Raw genomic sequence first — 25353 nt, 5'->3', positions numbered from 1 at the left:
GAAAATGAAAGAGCTTTGTGTGGCGAGATAGATAAATCTCTCTCTCTCTCTCTCTTTGTATATATATATATATATATATATATATATATATATATATATATATATATACATACATACATACATACATACATACATACATACATACATATACTACATACATACATACATATACATATATATACACACACACACACACACAGCTTTGGAAAAAATTGAGAGACCACTGCAAAAATATCAGTTTCTCTGGTTTTACTATTTATAGGTATGTGTTTGGGTAAAATGAACATTTTTGTTTTATTCTATAAACTACTGCCAACATTTCTCCCAAATTCCAAATAAAAATATTGTCATTTAGAGCATTTATTTGCAGAAAATGACAACGGGTCAAAATAACAAAAAAGATGCAGTGTTGTCAGACCTCGAATAATGCAAAGAAAATAAGTTTAGATTCATTTTTAAACAACACAATACTAATGTTTTAACTTAGGAAGAGTTCAGAAATCAATATTTGGTGGAATAACCCTGATTTTCAAGCACAGCTTTCATGCGTCTTGGCATGCTCTCCACCAGTCTTTCACATTGATGTTGGGTAACTTTGCCACTCCTGGCGCAAAAATTCAAGCAGCTCGGCTTTGTTTGATGGCTTGTGACCATCCATCTTCCTCTTGATCACATTCCAGAGGTTTTCAATGGGGTTCAGGTCTGGAGATTGGGCTGGCCATGACAGGGTCTTGATCTGGTGGTCCTCCATCCACACCTTGATTGACCAGGCTGTGTGGCATGGAGCATTGTCCTGCTGGAAAAACCAATCCTCAGAGTTGGGGAACATTGTCAGAGCAGAAGGAAGCAAGTTTTCTAACAGAACAACCTTGTACTTTGCTTGATTCATGCGTCCTTCACAAAGACAAATCTGCCTGATTCCAGCCTTGCTGAAGCACCCCCAGATGAGTCCAATTTTCAGCTTTGCCCAACACCTTGTCGTCTAATGGTTAGATGGAGACCTGGAGAGGTCTACAAGCCACGGTGTCTCGCACCCACTGTGAAATGTGGTGGAGGATCGGTGATGATCTGGGGGGGCTGCAGCAAGGCTGGAATCGGGCAGCTTTGGCATGAATCAAGCCAATGTGTCGATGGCCACTGCTTACTGCGAAGAAACGGCAATGGTAAGGAATGGAAAAAATGAAGTTGACAATGCATTTTATGTACTATTTCAGGAATAAACAAAGGGTTAATTTGAACTGCTATCTGGCATTCTTTGTTTTGTAGTTAATTCACTGGGGTAAAGTCCTACATAACTTATTATTTTACTCCTGGGATATTTTTTGAACGTATTACATATTGTAAGGTCTTGCTGTAAAAGAAAGGCACACACCCCCTGCCCCTGCTGCTGTGTCGTCTTAGCCTATGTAAAGAGCAATACAATGGCTTTTATTACTTTTTGAGAAACAAACTAATAGCTGAACAAATATTTAAATTATGAGCTAATATCCGAACGTGAAAATCCTGCGTTTGTCCCAGTACTATTTGCTCTATACAGAAAGAGCCGGCATACTGAATACTGTTGGCGTGAGCAAATTAAAGACGAATGCTTGTCTCCTCTCACCTGAGCTTGGATCTGCTCCCCTCATTACCTCCCCGTCCCCAAACAGGATTGGGAAAATTAAGGACAATATGGCACAATTGTAGATAAACTTTAATTTAGTATTATTCATAAAGGCATTTGTAAAACTAGGTTTAAATGACTGAACTGGAAGCTGGCATCTCTGGTTCACATCTTCTCAACCGGTGTAATGCCAAGGAGTCTCATACCATTGGCCAGAACACCACAGGTAGCCTTGAACAGCTGCAGTCTCGCCTGTAGAACAATAAACACTGGTGTTACTGACCTGCAAAGGGGGAGGGGTGTACAGTGCTGGAGCAGGTAGATCTGAAGACTGGGACACAAAGCACATCAAATACACTAGAGCATTAGTTTGAAAAGGAGAACACAACCTCCTTATTTTAAACATGATTCAAATACTGTACCTTGTACTTGATCAACAGAGCCTTACAAAACCACAAGGCACCTATATATAAAACCCTATTGGTTAATTGCATCTAATTAATTGCAACTGAATGGAGTCCTTGCTTCTGGACTATAGCGAGTACTGGCTAGTATGGTACAATGTGCAGATAAACTACACTACAATAACACAGGGAATGAAGTTTGGGATCAGCTGATCCGCCTTTAGCATTGACCCCAGTTAACTGATCATTTCTACTGTGTGCGTGGGACATGGCAATGAGTGAGGCGGGGGCAGCAGCAGAGTAAGAGGAGTGCTGCCTTCTTGGTTGTGAGACTTCTTGTACTGGGTACTTACAGATGATTAACCAATGACTTAATGACAATGATTTTATGGTTCAATTTATTGAGAGGGTGAAAGACGGTTTGATAAGCTTTAAGAAACATATTTCCTTCCTGCCCTTGTTGCTATAGAAACTAGTTTTAAATCCCATAAACCACCATACAATTTGGGGACTATCAACAATGTTTATCAAATACAGCAAGCTTAGTATTTTCATTTAATGGCCACTGATACTGTAAACTATTTGCCATGCACATTATCTCCATGATGTACAAAGAAAAAGAAAAAGCTTGTTGACTCCCCATTACTGTTTAAATTCATTACTTCCCTGTGCTCCGTGTGAAATAAACTTGTGTTAGCAGGATCCTTTTTCTCAAACAAGTAAAATATCATGGGGTGACCTCTCAAGTGGCTGTAGTACTATTTTAGGAAGGCACGTGAATATTTCAAGCTCTAGAAAAGTGGCATCATTTCTGATAAACCCCCCCCAGCTCACACTTTCTACACTTCCAGAAAATGGTCGGCCGGCCCCTCTATATCATCGTTACTTCCAGATTGTAATTACTGTACCTGTGCTACTTCAGAGGAGCTGCCCTTCACAGGTAGAGTTTTATGAGCAACAGCTACCAGGTGACTACAAGATAAAACAGAACAGCAGAGTTATCACAAAACAAGCACCTTTCCATTTGTATTATTCCTACTGTGTGTTTTTCTTAAGAAAAAGTGGGTTTGAAAATACTATTTGTAATATATACAGTGGTTTGCAGAAGTATTCACCCCCCACCAATAATGTCACATTTTATGTAATGTAATGTGTGCAGTTTTTGCAAACAAACTTTTTTTTATTATTTTTTTTATTCAAAGCTGTAGTGGTTAAACTGAACACTGTTACATGAGAAATAGGTTAAATGTCAGCAAAACTTGCAAAGAAAATGTTCAAAATTAAATTTACTGGTAGCATCCAGCCCCTTAAGTCAGTAGTTTGTAGAAACACCTTTTACAGCAATTACTGCTATGAGTCTTTTTGGATAGGTCTCTACTAACTTTGCAAAGTAAGATGGTGAAATTTTTTCAGGTTTTCCTCAAGGATTTGCCTGTACTTTGCACCATCCATTCTCCCCTCTGTTCTGACAAGCTTCCCAGTCCCTACTGAAGAGTAGCATCCCCATTACATGATGCTGCCACCACCATGCTTGACAGTTGGGATGGTGTTGCGCTTGCTCCAGACAAAAAGTTAGACCGAAAAGTTACATTTTTGTCTCGTCTAACCAAAAAACCTTTTTCCACATGTCTGCAGTATCGACTTTCGACTTGTTTCGAAAGCTCCCTGGTCTTCATGGTTGCTTTGTTGGATCATTATGTGATTTGCAGCTTGAAAGTCTTTATATACCTGAGGGAAATTATCTACAAGTTAAACCACTTTGAGTACACACAAAACCATTTCACTAATTTTGTGATCTTTCAAACAAATCATTTGCAACTGAGCTGATTTAGGGATGCAGTAGTAAAGGGGTTGAATACTTATGCAACTGCGATTAATCTGCTTTTCTGTAACTGTTACTTATTTATATTCTATTTGCATTTTTTTACTTTATCAATGTGGAGTAGTTTGTGTAGATTCTATATGTAAAGTCTATTTTAAAAGTGTTGTGGAATACGCTCAGGTGCCAACAAAATGTGAAAACTTTGCAGGGGGTGAATACTTCTGCAAACCACTGTGTGTGTGTGCGTGTGTATATGAAGAACGAGTTTGACCAGTTTGGCAATAAGATCTGACAACTTTGAAATGTATTTTAAAGAGGAGTGAACGAAATACTGTATTTGTTCACTCACCTTTCAGGGTGAAGTATTTCACTGCTTTTATTTCATTCTTATCTTTCAAGTATGATTTTTTTTAAAATCAATAAAGAACTGTTTTCATCAAATAATAGAAACATTTGTGAAATAACCCTTGAGTTTTGGTCCTGTGTGTAGATAGATAGATTAGATAGATAGTCCGGGATGCGGATACAAGTCACATTTTTCGTGATTCGGATTCAGACTCCAGTCATGGCCACAGATGACTCAGACTCAACCTTGTGTGACTCGGACTTGAACATTTGGGCTCCATGACTCAGCGATATTAACAACGAGTTCTTTGTTATTACACAAGTAATATTACAGTTACTAGGAAACGGTGCACAATAAAAACCCACCCAACAAAACATTGTCCAATAACTAGTTAGCCCTGTTGCAGCCAATCATAGCAAGAATAAGAAGCTGGAAGCGAGTTAGGTTGTAAGGTAAACATACCTATTTTTTTTCCTCTTTTGCATGTAAAAGTTTTATAAGGAATCAGTAATGTCAGCATGGTAAACAAGTAAGTAATTACCTGGCTTTTAACAAGTCTTTCTTTTTACTACTTTAAACCATGTTCTGAGTTTTTTAAGCACTGTAGAAATATATTTCTAGAACTGCATTCTTGAAAAATACATCATTTGATTTTGCTGAACTCTGTGAATCTCTGGAATATATTCATTTATTTGTTTGCACTGAAAACAATAGAACATTGGTCATCTTAATAATTTAGAGTTTACTGAAAACAAAAATTAATGAAAAAATAATACATATAAGTTCTAATCATAGTTTTTGAGCTTCTTATTTCATATCAGAATTGAAGTCAAAGTAACTTTCATTTCTTACCATTGTAGTGTTATTTTCAGGTATGTGTTAAAAAGTGGTATTCAGTGCACTGTGCTTACTCACGAATGCCTAAAAAACTTCAGCTAAGGAAGTCCGTTAAATCACGTATAATTAATGGTAAACATGCATTAATAATGACAACAGGAGTACACCCATCAGATCGCAACTGATTGCACATGTACCAAAATCTGACAGCGTGCCATTACACCAGTCAAGTTTTGGTACATGTGCCGCATTCTGACGATGTACCACTTTGTAACACTACACCAGCTCTATAGTCTAGATCACAGCTTCTATCAAAGTGAAAAACAACGTCCACAAACTTGAACTTGATGCTTCAGGTACATTCAAACAGTATTCCAATTCCAAAAGAAAAGAAGATAGTGCCAGACAAGTTGAAGAAGGCATAGAAATAGAATAATCTAGTTAGAAAAAATAAAATCGAAATAATTTTTGTATTTTTATTTTTTTTATTATTTGTGCATTTTTCCTGAGGGATATCAGACAACTTCCGTTAGGTAAACTGTTCCTCCACTACTACCACTAGTAGAATGAAAATTGATTTGAGTTTGTTTCAAAGGACTCTGACTCGGACTAGAGACTCGATTGAAGGTGACTCAGATAGAGACTCAACATGCGACACTCGGACTCAAGGTTTGAGGACACGACTACAAGTCTATATCTATCTATCTAGATAAACAGATAGATTCTTAATTTTGAAACATTGCTATAATATTAGTAATCTGAGCAAACATGTTCTTACCAGAGTGTTAAGAGAAAGTTGACAAGGTGTTTGGGCTGAAGGTCTTTAGAAGACTGGTAGAGCACCTCATCATACCTGCAATCAGAAACACAGACACTCTGCACTAGCCACAAGCCAATTAGAACGAGAACATTTACAAATGTTGTACTTAACAAATATTGAATAGATGTTCCTTTATATTCAGGTTTTTACCAAAAAAAATAATTGGGTTTAATAATATATATATATATATATATATATATATATATATATATATATATATACACACACACACACACACACACACAGTGCCTTGCAAAAGTATTCAGACCCCTGACCAATTCTCTCATACTAGTGAATTACAAATGGTACATTGAAATTTCGTTCTGTTCGACATTATTTTAAAACACTTAAACTCAAAATCAATTATTGTAAGGTGACATTGGATTTATGGTGGGAAATATTTTTAAGAAAAATAAAAAACTAAAATATCTTGCTTGCATAAGTATTCAACCCTTGTGCTGTGGAAGCTCCCAGTTTGCACCGATGAAAGAAATTGCCCTAACGAGGACACAATTACGTTACCATTGGCCTCCACCTGTGAACCATTAAAGTTGCTGTCACATTTTCTGGATAAAAACCCCACTGTTGAAGGATCATTGGTAAGGCTGTGAATCTGAAGGAAAATAAAGACCAAAGAGCATTCTACAGAAGTTAGAGATAAAGTAATACAAATGTATAGATTAGGGAAAGGGTACAAAATAATATCCAAGTGTTTGGATATCCCAGTGAGCACAGTTGGATCAATAATCAGGAAGTGGAAGCTGCATCACACCACCCAGGCACTGCCAAGAAAAGGCCATCCCTCAAAACTCAGCGCTCAAACAAGAAGGAGACTTGTGAGAGAAGCCACAGAGAGGCCAACAATCACTTTGAAGGAGCTACAGAGTTCAGTGGCTGGGAGTGGAGTAATGGTGCACCAGTCAACCATATCAAGAGCTCTGCATAACACTGGCCTGTATGGGAGGGTGGCAAGAAAGAAGCCGTTACTCAAAAAGTACCATCTGAAAGCACGTCTGGAGTTTGCCAGAAAGCATGAGAGTGACCCAGCTGCGACGTAGGAAAAGGTTTTGTGGTCAGACGAGACCAAGATAGAGTTTTTGGCCAAAACTCAAAGCGCTATGTGTGCCGCAAACCTAACAACTACAAACCTACAGTGAAGTATGGTGGTGGCAGCATCATGCTGTGGGGATGCTTCTCATCAGCAGGGACTGGGCATCTTGTTACAATTGAAGGAAGAATGGATGGAGCAAAATAAAGAAAAATACTGCAAGAGAATCTGCTTCAGTCTGCTAAAAAACTGAAGCTTGGGAGGAAATTCACCTTTCAGCAGGACAATGATCCCAAGCACAAGGCCAAAGCAACATTGGAGTGGCTCAAGAACAAAAAGGTGAATGTCCTACAGTGGCCCAGTCAAAGTCTTGATCTCAATCCCATTGAGAATCTGTGGCACTATTTGAAAATTGCGGTCCACAAGCGTCATCCAACCAACCTGAACAACCTGGAGCAAATCTGCCAAGAAGAATGGGCCAAAATCACTCCGACACTGTGTGCAAAGCTAGTACATACTTACCCCAAAAGACTTAAAGCTGTTATTGCAGCGAAAGGTGGCTCTACCAAATAGTAATATGTGGGGGTTGAATACTTATGCAAGATATTTCAGTTTTTTATTTTTCTTAAAAATATTTCCCCACATAAAACCAATGTCACCTTACAATAATTGATTTAGAGTTTAAGTGTTTTAAAATAAAATATCAAACAGAACGAAATTTCAATGTACCATTTGTAATTCAGTAATATGAGAGAATTGGTCAGGGGTCTGAATACTTTTGCAAGGCACTGTATATACACACACACACACACACACACACACACACACAAACAGTTGTAGTCAAAATTTTATATACTCCAATGGAAATGTATAATTTCTAGACATTTCTCGAAAACAAATAACACTATGTAACACAACTTTTGTTCCTGGGTAGTAAGTGTTATTTCCTAATTGCTTATGCCTCAAAAGTATAGAAAATGGCTATTATTCCCCACAAACTTTGCTTTTGTGACCAGGACTGTGATATTACTATTTCCAATGGGAAAATGGGCAAATGTGTGTCTTTTCGTTCACATAAAGTCAGAAGAAAACAACATATGAATCCAAATTAACATGTATTTGTACTAAAGTAATACAAAAATGACTACAAAAGATTTAGAAGTGAGTAGTTTTTCGAGATTTACGATTATACTGTATTTACAAAATCTCGAAAAACTACTCTCTTCTAAATCTTTTGTAGTCATTTTTGTATTACTTTAGTACAAATACATGTTAATTTGGATTCATATGTTGTTTTCTTCTGACTTTATGTGAACGAAAAGACACACATTTGCCCATTTTCCCATTGGAAATAGTAATATCACAGTCCTGGTCACAAAAGCAAAGTTTGTGGGGAATAATAGCCATTTTCTATACTTTTGAGGCATAAGCAATTAGGAAATAACACTTACTACCCAGGAACAAAAATTGTCTTACATAGTGATATTTTTGGCAGTCAATCTTGGATTGTTATTACCCTTCCTCACAATTCTTCTACTTGTTCTTTACCTTCTTTGTTCCAGACCGAAGGAATGTTGTGTCAGTACCATGAGTCTTGTACTTCTTGATAATAGAAACAATAGTTGAAATTGGGATATTGAAATGCTTGGAAATCTTCTTGTATCCTTATCCAGGTTTATGACAAGAAATACTTTTCTGCCTGAGGTCTTCAGATAGAGCTTTACTTTTTCCCCATATTGAGTTATTGGTAATGACAGAAATCATCCTATGGCTAAGCCTTTTATACTGTAACAATGTTCACCTACAATCCAGCATTTTCTGGACTTTTCTAGAATTAGGTTCTGCATTATCATATATAAATTTCTAGCACCTTGTAGACTACTTGATACTATCATAGCATCAAAGGGGATGAATACTTTCAAATCAGCATTTTTTGAGTTTTGCAAAAACATTGCTGAAATAAATAATTCTAGACATCTATTTCTTGCAAAACTTTTGCTACAAAAGATTTTACCTATATATTTGTTTTCGAGAAATTTCATGACATATGATTATAAGAGAATGAGAAATTGAACCACGACAGAGGCATTGCAGGTGTGCTCCCAGCTAACACTCACTTCTTACCGTAGAATGTGCTGCAGTATCACCGTAGCAGGAGGGTCCTGCAAACAAGCTGCTCTCAGAGACACTTCATCCCCACCTCCAGCCCCGCACAGGCGCGCCAAACTGAATGAAACAAAACGTCATCATTCCTCGTCCTTACAGACAATAAAACACAACCCTCATCTACAGCTATGGCCTAAATGGTACACTTTTATAAGAGACACCATCTGCTATTTTACTGAATTCAATGGCAACACTTCTTAGTTTTTTTTTTTCTTTTTGTCTGCTACATGAGAAGCACTGCTACCTATTGAAATGACTGGAGCAGTATATAATCCCATCAGTGAGCCATAGCACACTATTATGCATTTTTTAAAAGCATTTGCCAATAAGTTTTCAGTTTCCATTAATTGTTCAAGACAGTAGTAGTTGTAAGGAAAGGGTTTGACCTTTGCTGCAATTGCTCCTTATATCCTGTATCGATCCCTATCTTGTACACTATCTGTAGTCTGTAGCTGGTCTGCCAAGGACACATCAAATAATTTAGGGTTGCTTAAAGCTATTTTCCATCCCATTCATTATGTATATTTTATTAAATTCTGTTCTAGATTGCCATTTATTGTACAGCTCTGGCCAAAAGTTTAGCATCACCTTTATAGAATGAACTAATTTTGCTTCATAAAGTCGAATGAAACCTGCTGAATAATGTTACGTTAACATGCTGAATTACACCCCGCTTTGTACTTTTCCGTATCCCTGTTGGTGAAATTGAAGTTTCAACCTGAACCTGAGGGCGGGGTGTGTGTGTGTGTGTGTGTGCGCGTGTGTATTATATTTTAGCTTAAGAGGATCTGTAAACTACTCGATCCATTATTAAGCATTGAATAAACTGAAAGAGTACTAATACTACACTGATTCGTTAATTTCAAATTTGAATGGCTGTGTGATTTTTCTTGATTACTTAAAAGTTGTCTGGATATACTAATATCTGTAAGTCAGGGTCAGGAACAATCTACCTGCAGGAGTTCAAAACATCTGTGTCCATAAAAGCCTCCTCTGAGTTTAAGAGTGTGCTCAGAGCATATATACACACACACACACATACACACACAAACATATAAAGTAGTATGTGGAATCTGACAGGCTGTGTGAATAAGTGCTTGCTTTGCTTCCAGTATAATTAGAAACTGTACAGTTAAATCCTTTGCAATCCACTGTACCGTGGAATTTATCCAGTATGTTATGCTCAATGTGCTGTAATACAATGATTTCTGCTTCAATAAAAACTACTCTGTGAAAGTCAATTGAATTAAAAGTTTGTGAAGTTTCTTACACAAACGTAAAACATCTACAGCTTTATATATATATTTTTTTTTAAAGTATGTCTCAACCCTAAAATTCGAGGTGATACAAACATTTGGCCATAGCTTTGGATAACACAAATTTTGGCTTTTTTTTTTTTTTTTTTTCAATTGGCAAATGGTTTCCAGGGTACTTATCTTTTTAATTAAAAGAGTTTGTGAAGTCAAGAAGATGTAGATTATTAAGAAGTGATCAATTACATCCAGTGCATCTGAACAGTACAGCCGCTATTAACATGAGCAGAGAGAAAGTTCCGTGCAGATGCAGGGCTGAACAATACAACTAGTACAGTACAGGTGGCAAGTGTTCAACAGACAGTGTGAGGGAAAGATGCCTCTGTTCTACACACTTGTGCTTTGACAACCTGAAGTTACGAAGTGCTGCTGCAATTGGGTTAAAATAAAGAAATAAATCCAATATTAATAAACCTATTGTTTATTTTGCAAACCCAGCTTGCCCTTTGCTATGCTTTGATCTTGATATATCACAGTAAACTACTGAGGAAACTATTAGCACCTGCACAGTCTGGCGTGTGTGTACTGCAAGAACACCCCTGTATCTCCTTGGCTTTGCAGAACCCTGTCCCAGTCAAACTTGTAATCAGAGAGAAGAGGTCCTTTAAAATCCTGAAACAGAGCATGAAAAAAGAAAAGGAACAGATTAGTGGCGATCCTCATTTTCCAGATTGTTTTCTAGGATGCAGTCCATATCCAATCAAGTCTGAAGTCTCTGGGAAGTGTGGCAGAGCAGAAGAGCCCAGCACGTACAGTACCAGTCAAAACTTTGAGTACACTTGCTGGAAACTAGGTTTTTTTCATAATTGACAATGTTTTACATCGTATACGTTTCTGTAAATACTTGAAAATGAAAACATGTTACAATATACAAAACAAAACATAAGGAGTATCAAAGCAATGTTCAAGAAAATTGTCTCTAAATCTTGGATTCCTCAAAATAGCCACCCTTTGCCTTAATAACAGCCTCACAAACACGAGGCATTCGGTTAACAAGTTTCAGCAGGAAATCACCCAGCATGTCTTCCCAGCTCTTCTGCAGCAATTCACAGAGATGTAGGGCACGTGTGGGTAGCTTTGCTTTGACTCTTCTGTCCAGTTCGTCCCATACAAGTTCTTTGGGATTGAGGTCTGGAGACTGGACAGGCCAGGTCATTAGATTGACCTGTGACTTGAATTAACTTGTTCTCCGATTCTGAGGTCACAGTGGTCTTGACCACAGCAGTTACAGGCACTTGCAAAGTTCTTGAGATTCGTCTTAAAGATTGACCTTCATTTCTTAAAGTAATCACAGACTCTCTTTTTTCTTTGCTTAACTGAGCGTATTTTGCCATTTTCTGCTCCCTTACATTCAGGAATGACAAACTTGTGCCTATGCTACCGATATTTATAGTAATCATGGACCCTCACCTGTTAACAATAATTGGTGACAAAAGGTTAATTAGGTAACATGCTAGTTAACCCAGAGAACATCTAACAAAGACACTTTTATACTTAGGCCAGTGTTGTAACACCTTGTTATACACATTTCAGACTTTTAACTGACTTGGGCTTCAGACTGAAATCCCCTTGCTTTGGGTGACCATTTCATTGAAATTGACAAGATTTACATTTTCATTTAAAAATTAAATTTTTAAATAAACTTATGATTATCAGCTTATATAAGTACACACATCACATAATGAAATATTAAGTGTTTATAGACAAGTTTATACAGTTAAAAGCAATAGATAATCATGAAAAACCTGGTTTCAAGCAGGTGTACTCAAACTTTTGACTGGTACTGTAGATATGTGGCAGGGCAGAGGAGCCCAGCATGTAGATGTGTGGCAGGGCAGAAAAGCCCAGCATGTAGATGTGTGGCAGGGCAGAAGAGCCCAGCACGCAGATATGTGGCAGGGCAGAAGAGCCCAGCACGCAGATATGTGGCAGGGCAGAAGAAAGCCCTGCGTGCAATTAGCTGGGCAGGGCACAGCAACTCTGGAGCAAGTGGAACAAACTCCACAACACAAAACCATGTACTGATCTGAGTTAAACAATTGTTCAGAGCAACTCCCAAAGCTGTGCTCTCAGAAGAACAAACTGCATTCACAGACAAACTACACACACTAGAATCAACCATCAAAGATTACTAGTCATCTCTGGACACTCCTATAGCGCTGCAAGAGATCAAAGAACAGCGACATAATCTACAGCCAGGGAAATCCTGTGGGACAGGCATGATCCTAAATGAGAGGCTGAAATACAGCACTCCCAGACTGCAGCAGGCACTGGTAAACATATTCTATTTAGTTTTCCAATCTGGACACTTTCCCAGAATATAGTCTGATGGTCTCATCATAGCAATATACAAGGGTGGTAATCAATTAGACCCAAACAATTCCAGAGGTGTGTGTGTCAGCAGCAACATGGGCAAATTTTATTGTGCCATCATAAACAAAAGAACATTACAGTTCTTTAAAGATACTACAAAAAAGCATGTTATTGAAACTGCTGCAGAATGGAATAGGAGGAAAGGGGATGTACTCCAGTATTGGGTGTACGACCTGATCGAGGGGATGTACTCCAGTATTGGGTGTACGACCTGATCAAGGGGATGTACTCCAGTATTTGGGTGTACGACCTGATCAAGGGGATGTACTCCAGTATTTGGGTGTACGACCTGATCGAGGGGATGTACTCCAGTATTTGGGTGTACGACCTGATCAAGGGGATGTACTCCAGTATTGGGTGTACGACCTGATCGAGGGGATGTACTCCAGTATTTGGGTGTACGACCTGATCAAGGGGATGTACTCCAGTATTGGGTGTACGACCTGATCGAGGGGATGTACTCCAGTATTGGGTGTACGACCTGATCGAGGGGATGTACTCCAGTATTGGGTGTACGACCTGATCGAGGGGATGTACTCCAGTATTTGGGTGTACAACCTGATCAAGGGGATGTACTCCAGTATTTGGGTGTACAACCTGATCAAGGGGATGTACTCCAGTATTTGGGTGTACAACCTGATCAAGGGGATGTACTCCAGTATTGGGTGTATCACCTGATCAAGGGGATGTACTCCAGTATTTGGTGTACGACCTGATCAAGGGGATGTACTCCAGTATTTGGGTGTACAACCTGATCAAGGGGATGTACTCCAGTATTGGGTGTATCACCTGATCAAGGGGATGTACTCCAGTATTTGGTGTATGACCTGATCAAGGGGATGTACTCCAGTATTTGGGTGTACAACCTGATCAAGGGGATGTACTCCAGTATTGGGTGTACGACCTGATCGAGGGGATGTACTCCAGTATTGGGTGTACGACCTGATCGAGGGGATGTACTCCAGTATTGGGTGTATCACCTGATCAAGGGGATGTACTCCAGTATTGACTGCTGGATCAAAGTCAATGACAAAGAACAGCTGCTTTCAGACAGAACAGATGAGTGAGACAGGGCTGCTGCCTGAGCTGCCCTCTTTAATCTGTACATCAATGACCTGCGAACAAGCTGGACTCTCCCTCACTCCCAGGGCTACGGCTCGGAGACACCAACATCAACTTCATGCTGACAACATACATCGCCAACAGAAGAGGGTTTACAACACAGCTTAAACATGAAATTACATTTAAACAAGAGCAAAAATATGATCTTCCAAAAGAAAGCCAAAAATAACAGTAAAAAATAAAAAAATATATATTTCAGTGGTGAACTACTAGAGCACACAGTCAGCTACAGCTACCTAGGAATGGTGCTTAATGCTTCAGGAAGCTTCAAACAAGCCAAACATTCACTGCAACAAAAAGCAATGCAGGCATTCCACGCCATAAAGACCAAACTCTTTATCATCAATCCACCAGTCAAAATCTGGAGAACTCTTTCACAGTGTTATTCTGCCTATTCTCCTCTATGGGAGCGATTGCACAGTTAATGACCTGAATCATTTATACATAGACAAATGTTGCTTCCTGATGTATTCGTACCCTCATTTAATCAAAATACTGTATTGTAATTGTCAATGTGGGTAGTGATATTGCTTCTGGCTGCCAGAGCAATGAACGGCACACACACATTTTTATTGATAAATGTCAGTACATTTGCCAGTACTGTACATTAAATATGTTTAATGACAATGTACATTTAATACAATCTGTTAAGATTACACTGCTGTATTGCCCTGTAATTTGTTTTAACAGTGTTGCCTACAAAAATAAGAAAAAGAATAATACAAAAATAAAATAGATAGGTTTGCATTTGCATTTTGCGTTTTCTTCCCCCCGTTGTTTTGGGACAAGTTTTGATTGTGTTTATACAGCTGACACATTTGAACTGAAATAATTGTTTTTGGAGGATTACAGTGCTTAAATGCTCATTACTTATAAATATAAAGCTCCTCAGAATCACAGACATGATGCCTGAAATGCGATCCGCTGGCAGGTAAAACAGAGGATCCCTTTACAAAATAGCAGGATATTTTTTAACGATTAACAGATGGAAAAATTCAGCGGATTTTGCCGTTTCCACCGAAAATGAAAACCCTTTCCAAAATTGGGTCCTATATGTTTAGAATTTTATTGTAGAAAATGAATTCTTACCTGGACAATAAGAGCGCTAACTCCCACCTTTTCTGCAGTGTCTCCTGGGTCCTCCAAGTCTTTGGTTGCTGATCAAAATCATGAGAAAGAATGACTACAGTAGAAAAGCTTGAATACAGACGGCTTGCATTTACTGCACATTCAATTTAAACCTTTACTTATGATTTGCATTGTGTCAGCTGCACCAATATTGTTTTGAGGGATATTATTTCTCATAATATCCGAGTCAATGAAAAACACAGATTGCAACATATTAATCACAAACCTCAGTGGAATAACAGGGTTCATGTAAGTAATTGAGTTGAACTTTAAGAGAAATCCACAGGAGCAGAATGTACAGGGATTGGTTTGTAACATGAACTGAAATGTACATGTGAAGGCTAGTGGTTAAACCCTTAAGAACGGGTTATTCTGTACTGGTGTTAGAAGAGAAGATGTTTTCTATTTTCTGTGTTGTTGTGCTTTGTCTGTGAATTGTCTTTTCCTTCTATTCAAATTGTGCAAGTTCTCAATGTTAAGGCAAGCTTGTGGAACATTAAAGATAAGGACACCCTTCTTTGGGTTTGATGTATGGAGGTTGTTGGGGTCTGGTACTCTTCTGTTGTAATCTCTTGCAGCAACAAGTGTTATTAGCAGGGTGTGTGTGTCCAATGCATGAACTGCGAGTGTGTTTATTACAAGGATCAAGAGAGTACCAAGCTCTACAGGGAAACAGTTACAAAAGAAAGACCAGTTGAAGAAAGATGTTACCACAGGTTTGGTATAACAAGGCTTGTTCAGAGCTCCTTTGTTAGACCAGAGACATTAAGAGCACACTCTGCTGTCTCTGAAATGGGTACTACAACCCAGAACTGGCAAAAAATGTGCAATTGGAATCTTTTTTCCACCCCTGATCTGTATGTATATCCCAGGTCAAAGACTAAACATAAAAAGTTGAAATGGCAGTGACGAGGCTGGTAACAGTAAGTGGGGCCCTGCCTTACTTGTGGACAGGCTCATGTTTTGCAGCATTCTGGCGCGAGCCTCATCTAACACATCCTCCAGGAAGACAACATCACCTCTCCGGGTCTTCATCCCTTCAACCAACCCAAAGGGGACATGCTGGCAGCTGCAATAGGACCAAACACATTGATTTCAGGCTATAAAACTGCCAGCAGAGGTTTCTAATGCCTTACTTTCAGAGGCTTGAGTTTCATGCACTGTGTATTTTTTTAAATACATAAAATCAAATGTTTCTAAAGGTAAAGGGCATATATTATAAAATCCACATGACAATATTCTTTATAGTGCATAGGATCTTGGGGATCCGCTAGGGATCCAATTGCACAGCGTTAACACACTGCTTGCCATCGATTATTCTGTAAAAATAAAAAAGTAGACGATGAATCAGCAGCGAAAGGAATCCCCTGGTACGTTCCCTGCACTCACCGTTGAGCCCACTGATATCCCATCACCTTCAGGATTTGAAACAGCTGCTGGAAATGGGTTTGCTGACCTTTATCCGTCTTAAAAACAAAATTAAACAAATGAAATATGCAAAAGCATGTCTGGTCTTTTACGAGTCAAAGATAGAACTGTACTGTATGTGCAAACTTACCACATAAATCATCTCGTCAAAATTCCATGCATTCTTTCGATCGATAGCAGCTGCAATATCCCTGTAAAATGTGCACCCCATTAGACACACAGCTTTGCAAAGGTAACTACATGCTGAAGTTCTGGAGGCTGTTTCCGATAAAGGCTCTGAGCAATCAACTGTACTTCAGCTTGTCATTCTCTCTCCTTACTCGCCTGGTTATGTAAAGAGACGTCCCATCACTTCGTACCACGGTGGCATAGAACGACATGTTGCTGGCTGGGGAGAGATCAACCACACCAGTACCTCTCCTGACATAAAACAGCCAATATAAATCAATGCTAGTTATAGAACATACATAGGTAAACATGCTGGGGACACATTTGCTGCATCTAACTACTGGGAAGAGATTTAGTATTTATCAACTGATCTACAACAGGCATGGCAATGTAAAGCATTGCATTCATTTCAGAAGGCCTGTGCATTTATTTCTAATGTCTAATAAAACGTACACAGTGCATCATGTATTAGGGGACTATGTGATTGCCACAGTGCGCAGCATGTTTCATTGGAATGAGCTCTCATACTCTGTTTTCCTCAGGAGTCCATGCGCTTCCAGTTGGTTTAACACCTCCTGAGATTTCTGCCGGTATAGAGATTCTCCAGAGTACTGCCCAAAGTGCACACCTAGACGCTGAACAAAAACACAGACTGGGTAAAGGACTGCTCCATCAACAGGAGCAGTTTCAAAAGCGAGGACTTTATGGGCCATTCTGGAGCCTTCTCTGATAGAATTGGAGCAGCCATGTACCTATCCAGGTATACAGTGCAGATCTAAATAATGTCGCTGTTTAAATACAGTGCAGATCTAAATGCCGTCGCTGTTTAAATACAGTGCAGATCTAAATGCCATCGCTGTTTAAATACTGTCGCTGTTTATATAACTAAATATAACACCACTGGCATTTTACACATATATGCACAGCATGCACAGTTCAAATGTAGGCTTATGTGCTTAAACCCCAAACCTCTATAAATGTTAACAATTATTGCTCCAATAAGAAAAAAAGCAAGCTTTTGTGGAGTTTTATTAAGCAACGTAAGCATATTTTAGCCACAGGTTCTTTTCTTTTAAAAGACAAAATGAGTTAAATTAGCGAAGGCACCTGACTGTCAGGATTCAGTATTCCAACTGACATTGTAGATATATAGACAAATCCTGAAAAATATTACAGACAACAAAAACTTGTTTTCATGGCTTACTATCAAACATTTGTTCCACTGATATTTGTAGACTTGTTCATGTTTTGCTTTGTAAAAGAACCATTTTCATGGTCTTGGGTTAAATAAACAGTTTTAACCCATTATGTCAACAAATAAAAAGCTGAAATCATATTTACAAACTGCAGGATTCTTTGCTTTAGAAAGGACACACTATACACACAAAACCCTTTAAACAAATACAAAGATTAATTTGGATGATCACAACCTTTATTTGTGCACCACAAGCTCCTGGCAGACAAAATTGTGAGAAAAGCCAATCAAGCAGTAAACGCTTACTCCTGAGGAAGCAACAGCAGCCTGGTGCTGTCAAAGGGTGTGCTTTAGTTCATGGGTGAACACACGTTCTTTGTAACACATTAATGTAAACACAGTGTGGTTGCGGGGATATCCTTTAATAGAAGGCCAAAAGCTTCTGCCCAAAAGTAAATAAATCAGTTTCCCCGCTGAGGCACTGGCTCCCTGGGAATGTGAACATCTCGAATGACAATTGTATTGGGAATGGCCACAGATGCACCAGTCGGTTTGCTGTAGATTTCACACTGGTGACCACACACCTGTCACGGATTGCCGCTAGTGACAGGAATGGCCACCTTGCAGAGAGGCATCTATAGCTACCATTGCAGGAACAGTGCGAGAAATCCCCTTTACAAAGATTGCCTTCTTGCACCACCGTCAACGGCAAAACCTTGCTGGAAAAGCTTTAGTGCTGCACTAATGCTGACAGGCATTGCTTTGCTCTCCTCCATGCTTTTACCAGGGGAGAGACTGCGCTCCCCTGACTGTATGACTCACCCTGCACACCATGCGGCTGTGCTTTTACCAGGGGAGACCCTCAGGGGACCCCTGCGCTCCCCTGACTGTATGACTCACCCTGCACACCATGCGGCTGTGCTTTTACCAGAGGAGACCCTCGGTGGACCCCTGAGCTCCCCTGACTGTAAGACTCACCCTGCACACCATGCAGCTGTGCTTTTACCTGGGGAGACTCTCAGGGGCCTCAGCTCTCCCCTGACTGTAAGACTCACCCTGCACACCATGCAGCTGTGCTTTTACCAGAGGAGACACTCAGGGGACCCCTGCGCTCCCCTGACTGTATGACTCACCCTGCACACCATGTGGTTGTGCTTTTACCATGCAGCCACTCGGGGACCCTTCTAATTCATCCCTGTAGTACTTTCCACACCTTGTAGATTCTGGCATATTCTTCAATACTGATTTCTCTGAAGTGTCGCCAGAGTGATAAAGCCTGGTTGTTCCCATTTTCAAGCCTCCTAAAGAATTCCTGCGCATTATTCTTTATATTCTCATCGTCTTCAGCTGCCTTATTGACTTGCACATAGACCTAGAAAACACATTGAAAACATGGATTTATTCATTTCTAAAGATATTTTTCTGAAGCATGCAAGGCTAATGCAGAATACACTATTTCAAATAGTAAAGCAAAAAGTGGCTTTGTTTAAAGAATCTCTCTTAGCACTAGGCCACTTAACCAAGACCTTTCCAAGACAACAAATAACTCCATTGTAAAACACCCTTTATCTTTCATCAAAAGCATTTCTGAATCGCTGTGTGAACACTAACAGCGTTCCGAATGAACGAAGAATCCTCTTGAATATGAATATCAGTAAAGTTACTGACAATACAGTATGTGTAATGATGTGGTCTCCTACTGTATTTGGCAATCCTATTTATAGCTTGAGAGGCTTGCATGGAAAATGGTTTTGCTGAATGTTTAGACGGCAGTTTGTAATGACTGAATGTTTTGGCCAGTAAGTAGCTTAACAGGATGTTCATTCCATGTCAGATCAGAGCACTTGATCTAAAGCTTACCCTTTAGGGCACTTCACAGAGAGCTGGCAAGACAAATACCTACATCAAAAAGGTGCTGTAGGGGATTCGCTTTCAACTGTTCTTCTGAGCCAAACTGCTGAAAACCAGCTCCCAGCAAACCTACAATCACAACAACAGTAGCTTAAAATAGACAGGCACTGTAAAGCAAATAACACATGACCTCTTCACATCACACTAACCCAAATGCTTACTAAAAAAATAAAAACTATCCTACTTGGAAAATCAAACACACATATCAGTCAGTCTATCTATCAAAATGAAACCCACTGTAACTGGTGAAACTGTAACAGTAGCAGTTTTCCTTAGAAATGTAGCCATAGTAATGACCCGTTGGTCAATCTAATGAGAATGTAAAAGATATAACCCTGGGAAATCTCCTATAGCATTTTATTATTATTTCATGGTAGATGGTATTGGCATGAACAGCAGAATGCCAGTCATTAAGGAATAGGCTTGCTCCTTCATTCATTACATAAAGAAAAGTCTGTTTTGATGGGTTATGAACAGACTTTATTCCTAGAACTTTATCCAAAAACATTCCATGGTAAATATAAAACTGTAACATGGTATAATGATAGATTCAAATATTCGTGCCGTAAAACTTAAAGGAACATAGTAGAATTCTTTGCTTTGACTAGAAGTCAAAGAAGTTTCCATGTAAATATTCTGGAGGCATCTGGCTTAAATGGGACTATTGTTCCAGTTGTTGTGCAACAATACCCACTCTGCTTCTGAGAACAGCGTGATCTGACAACCACCTACACAACACCCCTGCACCTCCTTCACAATCCCTGCTTAAAACAACAGTCACTGTAAAGAACCACACCGAAAAATTCCACAGGAGAATGCTCAACACACTTTTACATCCTGGTTACACTGAAAGCCACTTCATAGGATCTGTGGTTAATTGAACCAACTGCACAGTGTAATCAACAATGGTCTTTGCTGTTTAACACACAATCTACGACTTCATTGAATGATGAGATCAAACTGAAGGTGTACAAACATCAGAAGAGTTTAACAAAGAAAAGCATCATACATTTTTGTTTTTACTTACCAAACTGCATGCCCCAGTCACCAAGATAATTGATCCTTGTTACAGAATTGCCCAGAGCTTCTTTCAGGTTCGCTATGAAGTTACCTGGCCAGAAAAGCATAGGCATCAGAAAAAGATAACGAAAGATAAGAAATGTTAACTAGAGAAAACAACTCAGCTACACAATGCTGGCAACATTTTGACCACCTAAAAAAAAGTTTAACTTTTTTTATTATTATTATTTTCAAATGAACAACTTCACTAGCTGGTAAGCGAGTGCAGTGAAGAGACCACCGTGAAAGGCATTGTGACAAGCATCAGAAGCAGCTATGTTTACAACAGCAATAGGTGTAGCACAGTGTGTCTGTAAAGTCAATATTCCTGAGAATAACCTATTTCACCCCAGCTTTTAAAGTAGGGAAAGATAGGCTAGTCTACACAAACTGCACAGAAGAGACGGCTCTGATAAACAGACTTTGATTCGGATTTCCACTAAAGGAATTAGAGGAGACAATCACTGAGCACAGAGCACTGGTCACATCAACACCCTGAAACATTCCACTGCAATACCATCAGACACTGCTGCCAGAAGACCACATCTGGAGATCCTCGTACTGCTAACGTTAGGGATGAACACAGTGTACCACTTGAATGTACATGTAAACTAACTGGGCTTGGCAGTGCAAGCCAGCTTAACACAAATGACATTGCTTTGAACACACTTACCAATTATAGTGGAGCGTAAGTGGCCCACATGAAATTTTTTCGCAATATTCGGTGAGCTGTTGATATAATGAAAGCATGAGGCAGATTTATGCATTGCAGGTACAGTTTGTCATGCACAGAAGTAAAAAACTCCCCAGGCAGCACACCTGGGCTTAATTATCACAGGAACTGTGCAACTCAGAATTAACTGCCACTGCAATGTCATTGTAACTGCAGCTGAACATTTGCACATCTACGTAACTAAGTATAAGTATACCACATCATTGCTCGATTACAGGTCAATTGTGCATTTATTTGTAATACAATCATTATTCTTGCATTTTCAACCACTTTTGGTGACCTGATCTGTTTGAAAATAAATAAAGTTCAATAGTATGTTTGTGTATTTGTACCTGTGATTATTGCTGGTTATTTAGTATAAGAGTAAACATGTTAACATGTGGTGTTGGTTATGTTACTTTTAGTGTAAATATAATTACTGTAACTGAATTGTAATTGAAAACAACAGCCTTTCAGCAAACACTTCTGCTGTACTGTGATTGTGATTGTAATGGTAATTGGTCCCAGCTCTGTCAGGCAGTCATGCAGAGGTCTTTGTCATTTCCAGTTAGCAGTTACACAAAGAAAAGATGGAAAGAAACAGAGTAGCGGTGTGTGTGTCTGCTCTGGGGCAGTGCTGTCATTGTGTGTGTCTGCTCTGTGATAGTGCTGTCATTGTGTGTGTCTGCTCTGTGACAGTGCTGTCATTGTGTGTGTCTGCTCTGTGATAGTGCTGTCATTGTGTGTGTCTGCTCTGTGCTGTCATTGTGTGTGTCTGCTCTGTGACAGTGCTGTCATTGTGTGTGTCTGCTTTGGGGCAGTGCTGTCATTGTGTGTGTCTGCTCTGTGACAGTGCTGTCATTGTGTGTGTCTGTTCTGTGATAGTGCTGTCATTGTGTGTGTCTGCTCTGGGGCAGTGCTGTCATTGTGTGTGTCTGCTCTGTGATAGTGCTGTCATTGTGTGTGTCTGCTCTGTGATAGTGCTGTCATTGTGTGTGTCTGCTCTGTGATAGTGCTATCCCTGTGTGTGTCTGCTCTGTGACAGTGCTGTCATTGTGTGTGTCTGCTCTGTGACAGTGCTGTCATTGTGTGTGTCTGCTCTGTGACACTGCTGTCATTGTGTGTGTCTGCTCTGTGATAGTGCTGTAATTCTGTGGATGTGACAGCTGGCTTGTACAGCATGACAGAAATAAACCCAAGGCACAGGAGTTTTACCTAAATTCCACCACAGTTCTTCCTTTTGGACGCTGATGGAAAAGCTCACTTTTGACCCCAAAATGTGGACCATCGTTAAAGACTTTCTGAAGAATTCTCTGTTAAAAACAATATTTAAAATGCATTTTAAATAAAGTATTTCCATGTTACATTTTGGTAATAATATTGATAATAGTTCAAGCCATAGCGAAGACAGAAGCTGTTAGCGCTGTCAATGAATGTACCTTTTACAATACAAAGAGTTATGTGAGGCTGGTGACATTCTTAACATGCAATTCAACGGCTCCCTGTTGCCCCCTGCTGCAGGATAAGGGTTAGTAACAAAGCCACAGGCCCTGAGCTAAACACGTCAGACCTCAATTCTTAGAGTGCTGGAAAAGCATGCAGTTCCAGATCTTCATTTCTTAATAGCCCAGCTTAATCATTTTCAGATAATCATTTGGCAATATATTGAGTTTCCTCAGAATTTCAGAGGGATGACCTTATAGTTACTCTGATATCACTCACACACACACACATATATATATATATATATATATATATATATATATACATATCTCAGAAAAGTGAATCCTGTTAGCTTTATCAGATCAACAGGCCTTTTCTCTTTGACAGTTACTTTGCTGAATGTTTTATTAACTTAGCCAAGAGAAAATCGACAACATGCACTGATATTATTTAGTGAAGCACAGATAAAGTACAGTGCTGACAATACTCACTTCTGCCAGGAGATTTCTGTTTATTTTAAAATGTATTGTCCCATGGCCAATGCCAATCTCATCCACCACAGCGTCACATCTCAGCTGAAATCAAAGCGAAGGGGTTAATACTGAAGCACCCCTTGCAGAATATAAATAAGATCATTGTTCAATATGCATCTCACTGTGGGTCATTCTGCACCTCTTCAAACTCCATGTCTTACTTCTTAACCCCAGCATTACTATAGAAAGTAAAGGTCGTTTCTGAGGACAGGTCGCTTGTCTCTGCTGCTTGTCTCTCTCACACATGTGAAAGCCTGCTATGCCTTGAGTCAATAAGTAAAGCAGATGTTATTATATTTTTACACTGATAACACTGAAAGCATTACTCCGTCCAGCTAGCAGTCAACAAGAAATGATTGCTGGTTAAAGCTTCACAAGATGTCCTTCTCTGTGCATCTTTCTTTGTGAATATGACATAAATAAGTGACATTTCAAATGTGCCCTGGGGCTGGTATTACAATTCATAAGGTACCTGCTGTGCCAGCTCCACTGTTTGAGCCTGGATATCTGCTGAGGACTCGATACAGCCGTGCTCTATGAGGGCGCTCACAGAGACTCGGAAGTCAGCAGATTGCCTGGGAACACAGTGTAAACATGGGCTTTTCAGTGAAGGCAAACAGAGAATAAATAAATAAGTGATTCATAAATAAATAAGTGATGCATGAATAAATAAGGGATTCGTGTTATTTTTTTTTCCCAAATGTGAAGGCAAAAAAACTGAACTGGTCTGAAATTAGAAAGTGCCACCTGTAGCTCTCCTTATTGTGTAAATGTTCTTGTAATGCCACCCTGTAACATAGACAATCTACCAGACTCATTCAGCTGGCTGTTTTATTTATATCAAACCAAAAAATAAAAATATATATACTGAAGCATCTGGGAAACCCACAACAGTCTATAGCAATTTCATAAACATCAAACCTTATATCTCATAGGCCCAGGGTATATATTATTTCATAACAACATACTTTTAAAAACAAATCACGAATTAAGTCTTTATGAATTCCAATATTTTTACTCTAAAGTGTAAATCTTTCCCTGGAGCCCAATCTTGCTGCAAGGCTTCTGGAATACTTTACCGTTTTTTGGAGACAGGGACAGCTGACACTGCTGTAATAAACGTCTCCTCTGGTGGTCCCAAAACCCGGGAGAGCTTGGGCAGAAAAACAGAACATCGATTTGATATTTCATGTATATAGTATGCAATTACCCACAACCCCAATCAAAGCTATTCTACCACAGGGCTCTACCTTATTCCTTGTGTTATCGTGCTTAATGTACACTTGGCTTGTATGTTGCATGCACATTGCAAAATGAATCACATGTATTTTATAACTACTGACCCGTACAGTCCAAAACGCTGAACTGCGGTAAATAAATCTCTTCTGAATCAAAATGACACGTACTGGACTATTACAAACCTGCGCAATTCTAGACCCGTTGGTTATACCTGAACCTTTCCAGAACAGGTTCAGTTCTCAATTTGCAAGCAGACACATTCCCTACATAGGGACACAAGCATCCCTTCCCACTGAAACTTGCTTATGCTACTTTGTCATTCTACTTTGCCAGTCTTTATTGCAAAATCAAAACGTTAATATTCAGGGCAAGCACTGCAAAATATAAAACACAGTGATAAAATACAGTCGTGTCTAGTTATGTTTAAAACGTCTTAACATTTAAATTATTTGGAGTGCCTTTATGGTTTATTAGCATACTGTAGCAATATATTTGCAATGTATAAATTACCTGCGATGCTATCGCCCTTCGGAAATAACAAGCCATTTGCATAGAGTCCTACGGGTATTTCTACAATGGCATGCAGTTCCCAGTGTAACAAGGGCTCGTTTCACTCTGCAAACACGTTGCCTCTGTCGCGGCTCTCTGATGACATTCACCCCGCGTGTTTCCGCGTTGTTTTT

General features: G+C 39.3%; 1 protein-coding gene across 2 annotated transcripts; it reads right to left on the bottom strand.

Moving 5' to 3' along the window:
* Positions 1-1057: 1057 nt before the first annotated feature.
* On the bottom strand, positions 1058-25337 carry rars2 (arginyl-tRNA synthetase 2, mitochondrial). Of its 2 annotated transcripts, XM_041253714.1 has the most exons (20): positions 25181-25337; positions 24511-24584; positions 23904-24006; positions 23390-23473; positions 22671-22768; positions 21417-21472; positions 20712-20795; positions 19677-19753; positions 18987-19145; positions 17107-17213; positions 16735-16830; positions 16541-16601; positions 16372-16448; positions 15927-16051; positions 14944-15011; positions 10862-10971; positions 9005-9106; positions 5791-5865; positions 2916-2979; positions 1058-1855 (listed from the first exon to the last, which is right to left on the bottom strand). In XM_041253714.1, exons 1-20 carry the CDS (start codon positions 25220-25222, stop codon positions 1769-1771), a joined length of 1749 nt encoding a protein of 582 aa, XP_041109648.1. In that variant the 5' UTR covers positions 25223-25337; the 3' UTR covers positions 1058-1768. The 2 variants fall into 2 exon arrangements, with proteins under 2 accessions (XP_041109648.1, XP_041109649.1); XM_041253715.1 differs by lacking the exons at positions 1058-1855; positions 2916-2979 and having other exon boundaries at positions 8998-9106.
* Positions 25338-25353: the final 16 nt, after the last annotated feature.

The sequence above is a fragment of the Polyodon spathula genome, chromosome 6 (genome assembly GCF_017654505.1).
Source record: "Polyodon spathula isolate WHYD16114869_AA chromosome 6, ASM1765450v1, whole genome shotgun sequence".
NCBI lineage: Eukaryota > Metazoa > Chordata > Actinopteri > Acipenseriformes > Polyodontidae > Polyodon > Polyodon spathula.
This window is presented reverse-complemented; position numbering and strand designations above follow the sequence as displayed.

Coding starts and splice junctions, on each gene's coding strand:
- rars2 (XM_041253714.1), bottom strand. CDS start 25,222: ATGCAAATGGCTTGTTATTTCCGAAGGGCGATAGCATCGCAG. Junction 19,146..19,676: donor CCCTACAGCACCTTTTTGAT/GTAGGTATTTGT, acceptor TGTGTTTTCTAG/GTCTATGTGCAAGTCAATAA. Junction 10,972..14,943: donor TTAGCGCTCTTATTGTCCAG/GTAAGAATTCAT, acceptor GCTCTGTTTCAG/GATTTTAAAGGACCTCTTCT.